At 27.3% G+C, this 18,688-nt stretch overlaps 1 protein-coding gene across 3 annotated transcripts in view; it reads right to left on the reverse strand.

Annotated features, from left to right (window-relative positions):
• Window positions 1-18,688, reverse strand: part of LOC129980517 (mitogen-activated protein kinase-binding protein 1-like) — a 90,454-nt gene that overhangs the window by 29,361 nt on the left and 42,405 nt on the right. For 2 of the 3 annotated variants that reach the window (XM_056090849.1, XM_056090850.1), the window contains exons 3-6: window positions 3,462-3,553; window positions 2,470-2,590; window positions 632-724; window positions 369-485 (exon numbers count right to left, since the gene is read on the reverse strand). In XM_056090849.1, the coding sequence (XP_055946824.1) occupies window positions 369-485; window positions 632-724; window positions 2,470-2,590; window positions 3,462-3,553 (423 nt within the window). Of the gene's footprint in view, window positions 1-368; window positions 486-631; window positions 725-2,469; window positions 2,591-3,461; window positions 3,554-11,681; window positions 12,079-18,688 lie in introns of those variants that run through there. The other variant, XM_056090851.1, reaches the window with a different exon arrangement.

Below are 18,688 nucleotides of genomic sequence, written 5' to 3' on the forward strand. Positions count from 1 at the left end.
TAAAATGCCAAAATCTCACTTAATTTCTAACGATTTTAAAACAAAAAATAGCTTTAAGCTATCTATTCCACTAATCAAACTATATTTCCTCCAAATTTGATAGTTCAAGGTCATAACTTGTAAAGCATGTGCACAATCAAATTATCTCTTATTATTAGCAGAAATTAAATCTCCATTTCGAAAAATGCACAAATCTATTCCAAGCCTTCAGGCTTAATACAGGTTATAAAATGTGTCATAAAAGAAAGAATAATAGAAATAATTATCACTCATTGTATTAACATAAAATTTGAAAAGAAAACCTTTTATAATATTAATTTATGACTGTTTCACAATGCATAAAATTAAAATAAATGCATGATACTTACTTTACAGGAAACTTTATTAGAAGCAACTTTAACATTATTTTTCCAATCCCATACATTTACTATCATATCATGCTGTGACCCAACAGATACAACGTATTTGAGATTAGGAGAAAAGGCCTAGAAGGGAAAAAAAAAATCTATTTTACTAAAAAATTCTTTGATTATTTATAAATTTTGCATAAGCAAATAATAAAAAAATTTACTGATCACAAAATATTGTGCTTATATTGTTCAAATTTTAGCAAAACTTGTATATTACTTACAACACAATTTATGCCATATTTATGTCCTTGGAATTCAGCTATTTGAATCTTCTCCTGAACATCCCACACCCGAACATGAGGTTGATGACCACACTAAATACGGAAAAAGAAGAAAAGAAAAAAAAAATCCTTAAACATTTTCTGTTTTAGTATAAAAATTATGTATATAATTAAACAAAACAGCGGAATTTTAAAAACTCAATCTTATTTTATAGTTTTAAAAAACACCAACTCTTTCCCTGGTATGTTAGATAATACATTTTATAACAAATTATTACTAGAAGACTTGCTCAATAAATTCAAAAACATTTTCTTTTTTAACTGCAGAAGTCGGCCATGTTACATTTAACCATTTATTATTTTTCATTTAAAATTTACTTGTTAAAGAAAGCTCTAATTAAACTTTAATATTATGTATATATATATATATATATATATATATATATATATATATATATATATATATATATATATATATATATTAGGCTTTTTTGAAAATAAATTTTAATTTAATTTTAAAAATTAAAAACTTTTAGCCATTTCAGTTTTTAAAAATAATTGAGACTCAATTTTTCAAAATAATTACAGACTAAGTTTTCTTTCCTTTTCTCATTTCTGGTAGTTAAATGTGGGATGCATGGCTACATCTTTACATAAAATCAATTACTTGAACAATAAGTGTGAATACAAAATTAAAACTATTCATTTTTTAAAGAAAAAAACATAATATAAACAGTAATATTTTTCAGTGTTTCAAATCCTTATATTGAATAATGAGAGTATAATTGCTTACTCCTAATTAGAGTATTTTATTATTTTTTTCTATATTAATACTGATAGTTTTTAAACAAACGTATCAATGAGTAATGAATATAATTTTAGTTGTGCAGGATGTAAAAACCAGATTTAATAACCAATTACTTTTTTCACATTCTTAATACAATAAACTGAAAATACATTACATATACATATCTAATGAATATTCTTTTCAAAAACATATTTCTCAAAATTAATTTAAACAAAGTGAATATTGCACATCACAAAGAAATTCTATAAAGATGTCCAACATTCCAAGCATTATTATTATTATTATTTTCTTCTTCTGATAAAATGCCAATGGTTTAGTTTAAATTTAAAGTAATGGTTTAAGCAGTCAGTCAAACAATCATACCATTTCCTTTGAAACAAAGTCTGAAATATCAGATCAAGAAATGAGGCTTACCATAAAATTTATTTTTGATAGTGCTGTAGTAAAATTCAGAGTTGAAATGAAACGAAAGAAAGATATTAAAGTTACTAGATAATGAAGAATTAGAAATATATAACCAATTATTTAGTTTAAAAATTAAATATCATATGTAAATGTGATTCATCTCTTTTTATCCAGAGCTCACCAGCATTTAAGTTTCAGATTGTTTTGGTTTTCTTATTTGAGAAAAAGCTTTTAGTTTGAAAAATTCATAAAAGAGCTCTTTTAAACCTGCTATTAGTAAATTAATCATACTATTGCATTTAATATAATTTTTTTTTCGTAAAAAAAATTAGAAATGGTTATGTACAATTCAACAATTGTACAATTGTTGCAATAGCAAGACATCCCTCATATTATATATCATATTCCCCCCTCACCTTTTTATAGTAGTTGGGGGGAATTTTGAATATATTTTAATGGATGAAATAGAAAAACTTTCTGATTAGAAGATTTTGGGAATAGAAATATAGGTAAAATAATTAAAATTTCTAGATTTTCCCAATAGATAAATGTTTATCATATGTGTATTCACAAAAAAATAGGAGAATTTGATTATAATGAAAAAATTATAAATATTCAAACATACCTCTCCAGTTGCCAGATATTTCCCATCAGATGAAAATGCAAGAGAAGTGATAGTTTTTTTGGAGGAACTGAGTATATGACCTTGCTTATTTTTTCTAACATTATACACAACAACAACACAACTACAAAGAAAGGTAAATATTCAAACATTACAAAGAATATAAAAATCTAAATTTATACAGAAAAGTATCCCTTTAATGGAGTTCTTATTTGATTTTCAATCAAAATTCCTTCAAGATAAGATTTAAAATATTATAATTAATAAAATAACAGCAAACAATAGAATGTCATAAAAATTGAGCAAAGAATTACACTGAAAAATGTTGTTTACTTTTGAGTGTAATTTTTTCTCTCTCTTTTAAATATGATTTAAGATATCAGAAAAATGCAATTTAAATAAAAATTTAATTGGAAATTTAGGTATCTATTTATGTTTTTGTTATTCTTTCTCTCTCATAATATTATCTTATATTTACTGCCATCAGTTGATATTTTTATCTATGGATATAAAAATTATTAAATTTATTTTTAGAAATTTTATAATTATTCTAGCTGTCTTTCTTGATACATCCAATAAACAAACCTTTAAGACCATGCTTTTGACTTATATTCAACGTCTGGGGAAATGAAACAAAGGGTTCTCTTCGCACTTTTTGATGAAATTAAACACTTTTTTAAGGACTTTGTCCCAAAATTAAGCACTTTTTTAAAAACCATATCTTGAAATTAAGGACTTTTAATGATGCTATGCATCTTGTTATATTCAGCATTAATAGTACATAAATTTTATCTTTGGTTACATTTTTATATTAAAAAAAGCATTTCACCTTCACAGGAGACTTAGTTTACAATATTAGAATAGAAATAATTAGACAAAGTGACTATAAAATGTTAAGGCAACCAACTATAAGCATTATTTTATTATACTCTCATATTTAAATATTAATATTTTTTAATATTAATCAGCTGTAAATATTATTACCACCTACTTACCCAGCAGGATATGCAACAATACCAGAGTTAGGATCACAGTCAAAAGCAGCATTATTAGTAACAGTTAGGCCAAGTACTTTCTCTAGTTTCACCTACAAAAGAAATTAATAGATTAATGTTGTACAAATTCAAAAATTTTTTTTTTTTTTTTTTTTAGCATTCTAAATATACCAAATTCTTTTCCAAAAACAAATTATTAAATATTATTTATTTTTTATATTTTAATATTAATGCAATATATATAGCAGATGAAGATACAATTAAAGTACCTATATAAAATTACATTAGTTAACATAATAAATATATTGATAAAAAGAAACAAACAAACAAAAAAATTACTAGCAAAAATTACCGTGAAATTTATTGGTTTATTTTTTTTTTAATAATAGAAGAGATGCATTGATAATAACATTTAATTAGAATAGGACTGTAGTAGTTTACATAGAAAAATTAGCAGCAGTTGATAAAAGATTTGTAATATCAGATACTGTTAAGTGACACTAGCTTTCCAATCAATTCGTTATAAAAATTTTCTACTAATTCAGTAGAAATACATTTGCAAAAATAATAATATCAAAATAAAATAATATGCCTGCAATCTCCAGCAAACCATTGACAGCAAAGTTTAAAATTTTTATTATTCTTGAACACGGTTCAAAACGAAATTTATTTATAAGCTTTATCTAGCCGTCTTCGATGACTAATTGTTCGGCCACTATACAAATAGCGTAAATATAATAAGATCAGACAACTTTGATGAACTATATCTTATAACATCAAATGAAAATTGTACTTGTACAGTACCTATAGGGCATTCTGATTAGTTCTACACATAAAAGTAGTCAAGTTAATTGGTGAAATTGATCTAGTAGCCAAGACTAGGGAACTTTGTAAAACTTTGATTTTGCAATACCTCTCAAAAATAGAAGCCGAAAGAGAGGCATGCGGCAATTAATGATATTTCATATGAAATAAAAATTGGAAACATCGGATCAGTGGCTGGGATCAAGTGATTGATTGTTTGATTTTCTTAATTATTTTAAATAAATAGAAAGATTAAAATGATATTTAGTTTTTAAAAAGTTCTAAGATTTGTCAAATTGGACATTCAAATTTTATATATTCTGAAAAAATCTGTACAGATTTGAATCGTTGCATTCTCTTGTAGCTCAATTAACAAAAACCATTAGATTTTTTAAATCAACGAGATTATTTAAATAATTGTTCGAATCCATTAAAAAATATTACTTTTGAATACATGAATAATCATGCTTCCACACAATTTCATGAGAAATCATGAAGAAAATATTTAAACAAACATACACACAGAGAGAGAATGATGACTGTATTTCAATGTTTTCGAAACAATGAATAATTTATATCACCATTAAAACAAATCGATGACACACGTGACAAATTATTGAAACGCGAGACTGATTTTTCTGCTTGATAAATTCGTTGTTATAAATTGGCTCTAACACGATAGATCATTAACAAATGATTCGAAGAAAATTAGTTTTTAGGAACAAATGTTATACCTTGTACAACACAGTATCTTCAACAAAACAGACAATATAAATACCAAGCCTAAATCTAGTTTCGTCACGTTTTATATCTCTAGGATTAATACATATTCAAATAAGCAGATGACATGATACTTCTCAATTTTAAACGAGCTTTAATAAATCGTTTGGCATCGTCCAATTAGTTCCTTTATATATTGGAAGTCTTGCTTTTCATACAGTTTGACATTCTGAAATTAAAATTAACTATATTTGTAAATGAAATAAATGAGGGTATTTACAAATTATTTCTGCATTAAAATGTACATGCTTTCGCTAAAGAATTCGATATAATCATATGCTTACATGACAAAAGGCTTTTTCTAATTTTATTATTACAAATATTTCTTAGTGAATTTAAAAGAAAAGTAAATAATTCAAAGCGCCTTCACTCAATTTTTGATGCAAACAAAAATCCTTTTTAAAGTTAAACCAAGCAAGCGTAATTTAAATTCAATTCCTAAGCAATATGATTGTTATTTTAAGAATGACCTTGTAAATTCAATCGCCAGTAAAATGACAAAAACGACACGTCAGTTGGCATTCATTTTCCAAATTTCCGCTCCATCCCAACAGTCAAATAAGATCAATATTATCAAGTAGTTATTTATATGGACACTTCGTAGATCTTTATGCCTAACTAAACAAAAATTTATTATAGATATAATTAAAAGGGAAATTCGAAAACAGTTTGTACGTTATAGAAATCCAAGCTACTGCATAAATTGTCTTCAAATTTTGCTCACACATATTATGAAGCATGAAGAAAATTTAAGCAATAATTTGATGACAGCTAATGAGACAGCTTCAGTATCAGCTGTCATTGACACTGTATAAAAATATTATCAATTTAAATATCTTGGTCCGAATGTTCAATTAAATGTCATACCTTTTTAAAAAAATATAAATAATTTAAGAAAAAACATTTAAGAATTGTTTGATACGGTCTATTATTTTGAGAAGCTAGGAAATTTTAGAACTCTCCGGTCAAATGATATTCTAATTTTAATTAAAAATAAAGTTGCACAATTTAAGAGGAATTTTGTATAATTAATAGTTTCTGCAAAATAATTATACTAAAATAATTTTTATGCAAAAAAAATTAATAAAAATAAAAAAGTAATAAACTCACAATGTACATTTTAAAAAAAAAAAAATCACGTGACAACATGTTTTGGGAATGGGGTTTGTGATGTCAAAAAACGCCAGAAACATCATCGACTGTGGAAATTGGATTTAAAACGGGACTGTCGAAAACGTAAAATATTGTTTAATTCTGAATTTCTACCATCTACTTTTAACTTTAATCACATTATTGCAAATACTTCTGAAGAAAGATTATAGCAGGGAGCTCAAATAATTTTCTTCGAAATATTACGGGTACACATAAACCAACTTTAATAATTTGAAGAAGACTAGTTAAATAAAAAATAGAAGAACAATTATTCATTGGTAACATTATGTAAAAAAGATAGCTCCATATCAGTTTTAATTCTTTTGGCAGTATTAACTTTTTTAACATTTATAATTGGAGCAATTTTTTTGTCTTTACCTATTTAAATAAACGAAATTATAGTTTTAAAATATATTTTATTCAGGGAAATATAAAGACCATTGGCTATAACACGTTAATAATTAAAGTAGCGCAAAATGAAGATTAGAAACTTTTCTGGAATATAGACCAAAGACTGTAGGTAAAGAAAAATAGCGAGAAGCTGAGCGTAAATATACTAAAACACGAAAAATATTTGAGTCCACTGAGACTTAAAAAAAAAAGAAAGAAAAAAAGAAAATCAACAAGAAAAATTATTAGAATTAAAAAAAAAAAAATCGAAACAAAAATCTCAAATATGAATATGAATTGGTTTTACAGGTAAGATGGCAACATTATGAACAACATTATTACTAACGAAAAAAATATAGAAACTTATTCAATTTCAAAACTTTTACTCTTAGATTCTGAATCGGAATAATCAACTTCTATATTTTATAGAATTTATGTGTATTTTTTCTACAAAAAGGTTATGGTATAAATATCAGCCCCCCCCCCCCCAAGAATATCTCGGATGATTCAATTCCCTAATTCATCTGATCAATTTTGTTCTAAAACCCAAAAATTTATATAAAAAAAGTTCTTACATGATATCTTGAAAGATGCCATATCACATCCAGAATTTTGAGAGTGGAAAGGTTTTTAGGTTAAAACTGAGCTTAAAGACATCGTTTAGCCAATTATTTAATTCTGTTAATAAACTTTTTGCCTACACATTATTGCAACTATATGCTTAAGTAGTGGTAAATTTAGGTAATTTCCATCCTAAGCGGTGCTCAATTCTTCAACGGCCCTTCTTTAATAAACTGGTCAATTTAGTTTCACATTTTATGTGTGTCATGCATTTTTAACACATAAAACATTAATGTTTCAACACATTAAAATGTTTATAAACATCGAACATACGTTTCAATTATATTGTTTACGAACATGAACTAGAGTCATAAAAAATTATTAAAAAAATATACAATTTAACAGAATTAGTAAAATAAAAATTTAAAAAAAAAATTTTTTTTAATGCATTTTTAACACATAAAACATAAATGTTTTATGTGTTAAAAATGCATTGAATTTTTTTTAATTTTTATTTTACTAATTCTGTTAAATTGTATATTTTTTTAATAATTTTTTATGACTCTAGTTCGTTATCATGTTCGTAAACAATATAATTGAAACGTATGTTCGATGTTTATAAACATTTTAATCACAACGTGAACGCAACGAAACGTAAGAACCTGACCAATTATATATGATAAAGTATTAATATTATACTATAACTCGTAGAATGTGTATTTTTCAAAATTATTTTCATATTTGTCAAGTAAATAAAGTTTTTAAATTAGCCTTGCAATCTCCTCTATGCCTAGTTGCCTAGACAACAATTTATCACTGTGTTAAAGGTGATAATCTCAAGATCTGAGCTGTTTATCTTATTATAGTTAAAGAAGAACTATTGCAACAAATATTGCACGGACAATTTTAAAAGAAACAGATGCACGTTTCTATAGTCTTTTATAGGTAGAAATGTGAATAACAAAAATAAATTAAAAACAATATCTTATTAAATTCTCGATTGCCCCTTATAGTATTCTTTTTAAACTGATTAAAGAAATAATAAATAAGCTATAATTGCCCAACGTTTATATATACCGCAATAATAAAAAAATTATAATTAAAATTGGCACACAAAAAGAAACTTATAGTATTATAATCTTTTAGAAGCGGGAAAAAAAGAGACATCGGATTCTTAAAAATTTGAAGTCAATAAAATTACCACTTCATATAAAAATCTGATCAATACTACAATAGAAACTTTTTCTTTTATTTTATGAATTTATTTTTAAACATTCATTCAATCGATAAAACTCAAGGACACACGTACGCAGAGATGTTTCATGTAACACTTGTAACTCGATTTGAAATACATAAGAGGAAAAGAAAGTATTTCATTCCTTTCCGGCAGCTTTAGAAAAAGTCAAGGTTATAACACAAATTACTTTGCCAAATAATTCTTTTAATAATACAACAGAATTAAACGGTGGGCAAATATTTTTTTTACAGAAAAATCAGAAACCATTTGACAAATTAGATCTAAATTTATTGCCAACTTCTAATCTCTTAAACATAGAAGTCAAAGTTCATTCTAATGGGCGATTTTCACCAAATACTTAATTATATTGATACGGTTTGTGATTTCCCTATCTTTTAACGCTGACAGAGATAATTGGGCTTCCGGAAACACTTTTAACACTTCTCCTGTTAAAACCTTCATAAAAAAAATTCAACACATTATTTTCAGTACTCTCGTTTCTTCTTTTTATCTTTTGAAAAGAGATCAAGAGGCTATATAAATGAGGTCAAGAATGTAATCCTTTATGTTTCGCTTTCATAAAGAAAATGCAGAAGGTCAAACGAAACGCTCTTTCATTCTACGAACTCAAAAACGTTTAATTATTTTTTGTTGGCCTAAAGAATACTGTTCGGCTTTTAATAAGCCTGCATTCTGGATCGTTAGCACAATTTCAAGATCAATCAACAGAAAACAAACTAGGGAAACATACATAAAAATACAATTCATTTGAAAACAAACTAGGGAAACATACGGAAAAAAAAAAAAAATACAATCCATTTGAAAATAATTATGATAGGGAAGAACGTTTCGTTGCATACCTTATAGTTAAAACTGAATTATAAAACTAAAACTAAAAACTGCTTTGTGTAAAGATGATATCTGAAATTTTGATAAGACACAAACATGTTGGACAATAGTCATGGATTTTTTTTTCTGTACTTTTAAATCCATATCTATACAGAATTTTAAACTTAATGGAGTTACTGTGAAAATGTGGCGATCTTGCAACAGATCCTGGGATCATGGTTCAGAGTAAAATAGAGAGCCATCAAAACTTAGAATTAAGAATTTAATCATTGCGATATCTTAAGTTTAGATATTATTTGATGAATTGACATCCGTAATGAAGTTATGAAAAATATTTGATTAGAATTCCGTCGGAGATTAGGCAACACTGATGACATATCCAGATGTCATGAAATGCCAGACAAATTAAAAAGTGGCAAAATCGGACTAGATTGGGTTTGGGCGGTTGTTCCTTTAGTCCTTTATTTATTTATTTTAAAACTTACAATTAAAAACAATAGGAAAATGGAATACATCCAACAGCACCACATCAAGTGGGTGGAACTGGGGAAATGATAAGTAAACACAAGAGCATTTTTCTTAAATTTCTTTTCAGATAAAGAATGCTTTTTTTTCCAAACTAGTTCAGGTAAAATAGTGATTTCAAGGACAAAGCTATGCTGTAGAACTGATGTTCAGTTATATAAATAAATCAATTAGAAGATCACAAGCTTCTCACGTCGAAGAAGCAAGTGAAAATCTTCATGACCCCCCCCCCAAAGAATAAATAAAGGTTCATAGTGCATGTAATTTTAGAATAAAACTGAATATAGAACCTGACACAAAAAATTATTTACAAATGTCATGAACCAAGAAAAAGAAATGAAAGACATTTTAAATAATCTCTACTAATAATAAAAATGAATGCATGTGTGTGCTGGGACTCTACAAGCCTGCTCGTTTAACTTAGAGCTATAAAACATGGCACACATATACTTTGAAAGGTAGGAATGACCAATTCCTTTCTTGAAATTTTGATTAATTAAGGATTAAGCGAAAATCTGAATTTTTTCTCCAAAACTTTTATAATGTACACAAAAATTGTTTTTATATCATGTTTGAATTCTAAGATTCAAACATATCAATTCTTTTACCGTGCAATTTTTATTTTTAATAAATAAGAATATTTTAAGTGTATTTTAAAGCACTAAATTTCACTGTTGAAGTGAAAAGCAAATCGTTTTCATTGTTTCTACTATTTTAATTGGATGCAAATACTAGAGAAAAAAAATTAAGAAAGTGCATAATACAATAAGCAGAAGTTACACTGCAAGGATCAGGTTATAAAAAGAAAATAATTAAAATTTTTAGCAATCATTTGATTACCAAAGATGGCTAGTGCTAAATAAGATTAGACTATCAAGGAGAAGATATATTTTTTTTTTATTGGCAATGCTATATATGTATCTGAAAATTTAAATGAAAAAACACATTGTTTTATATTGCGAAAAACCACAAATTCAAATAAAGAAAACAAAAACTATAGCCAATGTCACAACAATAGATTCCATGTGATTTGGTTTTTTTTAAATTGATAAATAAAAATATCTTCTATGAATATGAAAAAAAAAAAAAAAAAAAAAAAACGGGAATTATGAATACGCATACAGGAAGGGAAAAAAAATTCATCCTCAATTTTTTTCCAAATTAAAACTTCAATATTTTTCAGTTACAAAAATAATATGTTTTCCATTTTAACGAATATGATTACCTACAAATTAAGTATATTAAATTTTTTAATGCGATATCTCTATTATAAAATCTTTCCATTTGGGCAATTTTGTTAAGATGTGTAATGGGTTGGTTTTCAAAATATATCAATGAATGCAAATAAGAGTATGAAATGCAATACTATGCAAATATATATGAAGCGGGAAAATGGGGAAACAATTATTCAGTAATCTTAAGGATTGAAATCTAGTTCCAAATTTTGCTCTTTTAAATCGCGGATTCTTGAGGAACAACGAGGAAAATATTAGGGTCACAAAAATAAGGTCTTCGTCTCTCAGACTGCAATATTTTTCAGCAAAAATTGATATTCTTCACTAGAAAGATATTTCATTCAAGTTCTCTATCTGATAAGTTTTACATGAAATTTCTTTCAGTTATTATTGCGCATCAGTTTTATATTTTTAATAACCTTGGTTCTAGTAGGAAAGATTTTTTTTTTTTTTTTGAAAGAAATAAAGACACCAACATTTTTTTCCTATCCAAATATGGGAATAGAAAAAGTTTAGTCAAAAATAAATTTATTATTTCACATTAGCTTAAATACTACTATTTTGCTTAACTTTCATATCAAGATATATCAAAATTATTTACAGCCAACTATTTGAGGATAATCAAATTGATAATAAAAATCAATTAAATAAATAAAAATTGACAAAAGACATTTTGAAAACTTTTACCTTCTCTACTGCATTCCCATTCTGTTTACAAGCAATCCCACTCTCTTCAATACTAATCATAGCACTCCACAATTAAATTTCAACATTCTACAAGTGAATCAAAATAAGGAAACTACGCATGGAATCCGTTATTGAATACTCTAGAATTCCAATGCATATTTCTTCTGCCACTTAATGGAGGCATCGATGCATCCGAAGATTAAATATCCACAAGGAAATTCGAAATCAGTAATCATCTACCATTATAGAATATCAATACATGGGAACGAAATCACACTTTGAAAGAAATTCTTTTTCTGAAATTACATAACAGTTCGAATACAACCACATGCATATCCGAAACAAGGACAAGTTCCGCTGGATGTGGGAACGGCAGGTAAAAAAGCAACAGCGGTGTTGTCAGTTCTAATGTTTGACCCATTCTGATTTTCACTCATCGTTCGAAAATGGGAGAGGTCTCAAGGGTAACTGGTTTCCTCTGACTTCAATTGGAAAAGTAGATTCGGATGAGGAAGGATTTGCTCGAAGGAGCGTCATTACCATCATTAAGACATGGGAGAGAACCAAATGGTGGTTCTGAAGATTTCACAGCGTTATCAAATGGACTAAAAATGGAAATTTGAGAAACAAAGTATTCAACCATGGGAAATAAAAATTGAAATGCATTTCTTAAATTTGCACTTTCCTATGGCTTTATGTTTTCTGTGATTTAAAAGTTTCACTAGAAGATTTAATGATTATATTATGTGAAATCAGACTTAAAACATAAATTTAAAATCAATCAAAAATTATTACTTAGTAAATACACAAATTAATCTCAAGAGTTTAGAATTAATAATAATCACTGTCGGTAAGTTATTATTTAACCAACGGTAATAGTCTCCCCAAAACTTTCTCGCATACTCTCTCATAAAGTTATTATCCCAGAGAATGCCTTGCCTACCATTGGCGTACACAATAATTACGAAACATTAACCTTTGACGCGAATTTAGCATTTTGACTGAATCTATCGTGCCATCCTTGACGAGTTATTTGAATATTAATCCCTGGCATATGGTTAATAGTATACGAAAATTGAATTTGTGTTTCAGACTCGTTTTTTCCAACCAACAGAAATAAAAATTTGAGGCAGCAACTACAATTGTAGTCACACAATCACATATCAAATTTGATATATTTAAGTCATTGCGACTTTGAGTTATCACGTTTACATGTTTCTAAAAGTACAGACGGACTGAGGGTCAATTCTTTTTTGGATTTGGCTCACAATTTGACAGGTGTTTAGACTATAGATGTTAATTCTGTATATCGAATTTCATCAACCTAGAGCTCTTCGTTTTGTAGTTATTGTGTTAAATTATATTCGAACAGAAAGACAGACTTTGTTGATTGAATTTTGCATAACATTTCTTAGAAATCCACAAATTTATAATAAATACCACATTTCATCAGTCTAGATCAATGCGTTTTTCATTTATCTATGTCACAGACAAATGGATGGATATTTCCAAAAAATGTGTTTTTTGCACTGGGAGATGTCTAAAACGAGGAGATTTGTCAAAATCTCGAGTAAGAATTTTTTGATGACTACTATACTTTCTATATATACTTCCTATACGAAAAAGCAAAAAAAGAGAACACTTTAACTTGTGTATAATTCTTTTTCAAACAAGGGAAATTCTTACTTCTCACAATATTTTTCCATCAGTTTTTGGAAATAGAAGCCATAGTCTTCATAAGAAAAATTTATTTTTCAAATGATCTCAAGAGCAACTAGGACCCAACTTTGAAATGTATCCATTAAATAACATTTTTGACCCACATTGTAACCACAAAGCGAATTGATAATAAGGCAATTACACTACTAGACTTCACAGAATGAATCTAAAATAATCATTACATCTTCTGTAATTACATATTCTCAGAATTTGCAACAGTGCACAGTATAAAAGAAGTGATTGATCTTTCCGATGAATGAAAAAGAAAAATAGTTCGAATGCAAAGATAATATCACATTTCTTTCCTGTCTGGTGTTGACATTTTAAACTTATTTGGAAGAAAAATAAATACACAGAAAGAGGGAGCCAGAGAGAAATGTTCCAAACCGTCATTAAATAATGGTCGCTGGCTAGACAAGCAATTAGTTTAAATAAGAGAACTAATTTTATTAAAAGAAGGCCTTTCAAGAATTAAAAAAAAAAAAAATACAACTTACAAAAGTATGAAATCTCAAATGAAATAGTAAGTTTTAAGAATTTGTGCGCCCGATATTTAGCTTTTCTTAAAGTTAAAATTATCAGCATTTCCCATGTATCTAATTAAACGGTATAAAATCTCGTTGCCATCAAACACAACAAATAATAATTTAAAACGATATATTTTAAGGCTATTGCTAATATTACTAACGATATATTTCAATAATATTCATAATATTTGTGAATTTTCGGAATTTAGAATACTAATTTACACAAAAATATTTCGCGCAAGAAGATATTTTGGCAAATGTTCTTAAATTCTTATGCTTATTATGTCTGCAACCTCAATTTTCTCAATTATATTATACTCCATATAACACAAAAATCTAAAGTCAAAGATGAATGATTTGTAAGTAGTGTGTTTCTCTAAAATAATCAAAATTTTGAGAAATGGTAGACGAATCAAAATTTTACAACAGTGCAAAGTCGAAAATGCCATCGCCATGTACTAACGTGAAGAAAACACAAGTAAACACTTGTAAAGTGAATAAATATTATTAATAAGAATAGGTAAGTCTGCAATTGCTCAAAGTCCACAGGTGGTGTTCGAATTTGCAGACAAGTTCGAATAGATAATCGCTGATGGATGAAATTATGAATTTTATGAAAAGTTCTTAGTGTGTTTTGATAAGTAGAGATAACCATAGAGATAGTGTGACAACGACACAGAAGAGTTCACTTTTGTGTAGAACATCAGTTTTTTTTTTGTTTTTGTTTTTTTTTTGGTGATCCTAGGAAAAATCATTATAAAGGAATAAGTACGGCGATTGTATACGTCAAGATAAGCAAAACCAAATTCAATAGGTATTGTTAAAAGTTACGCTCTAGAATTGAGAAGCACATGTGAAATAGTTATGGACTCCATTGTGCTAAAATTACATTTCGACTTGACTTCGCAATATTTCTGGCTCATCCGACAGTTTTGGCAAAATTTCATCCTACATGAAAGATATTTTCATCTTTTCGAATAGGCATAGTAAATACACTTGATAAATTATTTTTTTGAGTTAATAGCAGAATTTAGATCCCTGTTACAATCATAAATTGATTTTGTAGTCATCTGATTAACCAATCAAATTTTTTTATAATAATATCTTGACATGAAATCTGGAAAACAATAAATTAGCTTACTGCACACGTAATAAAACACTATCTCACTTGATCATGTTAATCTTCTTCAAAGAAATATAATGCATATCTATAACTACTAAAAAGATTATTAGCTTCCTAAATTGATATTCAAAATTCAGTTCTACTGTTTCATTATTTTATATACATATGATAAAAAATATTGGTCTGCAGAATTTCACTGTAATACAAATCATAAAATACCAAGATGATTTTTCTTTTAACATTTTGCAACGAGCCGCCTTTGCCGATCAGCCAGTTCGCCAATCTTAATGCTCGTTAAAATTTTAATAATTAAATATTTTATATAAATCCTATTTTAATACCTTCTTCATCAAAATATTTTAAAGCTTCAAATTTTGATAGTCAAATAATTCATTCATAATATTGTATATATACACATACACACACATTGATTACAGTATTTTTAAAAACAGCCGAGTACCATCAAATTGAAGGGGCTGGCAATTTTTTTTACGGCTAATTTAATTCAAACGGAAGAAGCTGCTTCAAATAGTCTTTAAAGAATAAACACTACAGCTATCTATTAAGTCTGAATACTATTAAAAAGCAAAAACAATTCTTTAGAAAACTGACATTAGGCTTGTGTGTTAATTAAAACTACGCAGTTCTCGAAAGTGTGACAGCGGCTAAACTAATCGGATTAAGTTAAAGACCTTATCTGATGTTTCTCAGCTTTAGGAAACCGATATTCATAAATCAATTCTTTTTTCTTTTGTGTTTAAATCTAGAATTGTAAATAGAAGATTAGTGCAATTGATGCTCTGAGTGAAGTTAAATAAATAGGATAGACAGGTGGAGAAAAAAAGCGCTTAAAAGAAAGATAAGATAACATTCATCTTCTTTATGAATTAAACAAAGGCGTATGGATTTGAACCTTCAGTCCTACCACTACTATTTCTCGTTTTGGAAGGCGTGTGCGAGAATCTCTAAATCACACAGAAAACATTTATTAAATATAATTCACATTTACATACATTTTAACATTATTGCGGAAATAAAGCACGAAAATAAAAAGAAATTTTTAATAATTAAAGCAGTTTTGTATAGATGAAATCTCTTCTAATAATAGATGTAAGTGTGTAGGTGTATATTGGGACTCTGCAAGAAAAACCGTTTGACTTAGTTTCCAAACTTGGCACATACATACTTTGTGCACCTCGGGGCGATTTTTTTTTTTTTTTGAAATTTTAATTAGAATTTTCATTAATTAACAAGTAAACGAAATTTTGGCATCTCCTCATGATAACTTCAGAAAATACTACAACACAAATAATTGTTTTTACATCAAGTCAAAGTTTTAAAAAATTGTGCTTTTAATGATGCCAATTTAATAATCGTGAGAATTTTTCCCTGAATTTTGTGATTTTTTTTATTTCCAATTATAGATTACATGACTGCCTGAAATACAAACTGTTTTCATTGTTTCGTTAAATATTTAATGGCGCGAATTATTTCCATTGTTGAAAGTTAAAGAAGCACTCCATTTAATATGTATATGTGTAGTTTGCAAAACAAACCAGAGGGAGTGGTCTTTTCTAAGCTTTCTCCCATAAAATTTCGGACATAAAGTAAAATGACCACTAAGACCGTTCACCAGTGCCATGTTGAGTAAAAGACCACGAATAACTTGGATGACATTAGCGAACAATAGTTACGAAATATACAACTTTAGCTTGAATCTAGCATTTTTACTCAATCTATACTGAGATAATGTATTTTGGACGCCTTTTCAGGATCGATTGATATCAAAATTTGATACAAAACTAGCGATGTAGTCACAAAATAACATATTGAATTTCATTAAGTCAGTGTGTTTATGAGTTATTAAGTTTACATGCTTGAGAAATTACAGATAGATGGTTTAACCGTTTGAGAATATAGTTCAAAATTTTATAAGCAACTATATTTTAGATATTAATCTATATACCAAATTTTATCTATACTTTTACATTTTGTAGTTGTCGTATTTATTTTTGAACAGATAGACTTCTTGTGAAAGAATCTCGTTCAAAATAAGGGAGAAAAATTAGATATTTGGCCGTAAAAAGCATAAACTAAATTTCAGTCGTCTAGTTCAAATTGCTTTTCGGTTAGCGTGCTCATAGATAGAACGATACAATGCCAAAAATATGTTTTTCGGACTTGAATTTTCGAATCTCAAACAAACCGCGGGGATTCGTCAAAATCTCGAGTTCGAATTTTTTTGACGATTATAATATTTTCACTATACTGCATGTATGAAAAGTATACGAAGTGAAGTTAAAATACCATGAAATTCAGACGATGGATGAATTGGAGGTAGATAAATCGAAAAATATAAGAAAAAAACTTTTTGTGAGGTTTAAATAATATTAGCATAATATTTTAAAAATAAAAGTGACCGATAGAAATTTAGTCTGAAATAAATTGGTCATAAACCAGTTAGAGACAAATTAATTGCAGAGAACCTGTATTAAACGACTTTGCACAAGGTCAAGTGAATAATAATGAAAATGTTCAAGAAAGAGCTATAACTTTTCTCATGCACAGCACGCAAATTCACAATTAGTGAAAGGATATAATTATAAATTCTTCTTCACACTCCACACATGTGACTAGAATTTACAGTTATTTAATATTTAACTCTATTTTGGCAGAAGAGCAAACTACATAGAAACATGACATTATGAAACCTTCCCTTGAATATTCTTAATGAACTATTCCCTCCCTCGTCGCCATTTTCTAAAATAACATTGTGCGATATAAATATATACAGAAATGAGATGTAGATCAACTACGGAATTAGGAATTACTCAAAAAGCACATTAAAAATTTCACAAATCTTTTTATGCTAGAATTAACAATATTTTAGAAAGACTCCCTTCTCATAAAAAAATACCTTGAGACTTACAGCTAAGTTATAAGTTAATTCTTTCTAGGGCCGTGGGAAGTATACTTCCCACCAAATTTATGAATCTTTGTATGAATTTATGTAGGTTGGCATAAGTTCTGACAATTTTTTTTAGAAAGACAGAAGCTTAGATGTTTTAGTTCTTTATTTTACACAAAATGATGTGTCTTGATTTGATACTTAATTATTAATTAACCAAATTAATTAATTAATCAAATTAAATTTATCTAATAAGCTAAATGAATCCCTTTTCTTACTCTAATTTCAAGCCTAAAAATATTTTAACATAATATGACTAGAAAAAAATGGCCCTTTAAAGGGTTAAAGTGAAGATACAACGCATTATTAATATAAATTCACATTTATATTATATATATATATATATATATATATATATATATATATATATTTACAATTATCATTTAACATTTTTATAGTATTACAAAAATATTTCCTACAACTGGATTTTTTTTACGAAATAGGTATTGCTACTGTAAAAATATTCTCTATAAAATTCGCTTAACTGATTTAGCTACATGTTTTGAAATATCGTATAAGTGATATAGCCTGGCTCTGACGAATCGGCAGATGTGATGTAAGAATTACGCAATTACGCAAAATTAGACGAATCTATTTTATCCATTTGAAGACGTTTGTGAATGAAAGTCAACTAATTCCGTTTGTGTTTCTCTTTCATCTATACTTATAA

Source organism: Argiope bruennichi, chromosome 8, assembly GCF_947563725.1.
Source record: "Argiope bruennichi chromosome 8, qqArgBrue1.1, whole genome shotgun sequence".
Lineage (NCBI taxonomy): Eukaryota > Metazoa > Arthropoda > Arachnida > Araneae > Araneidae > Argiope > Argiope bruennichi.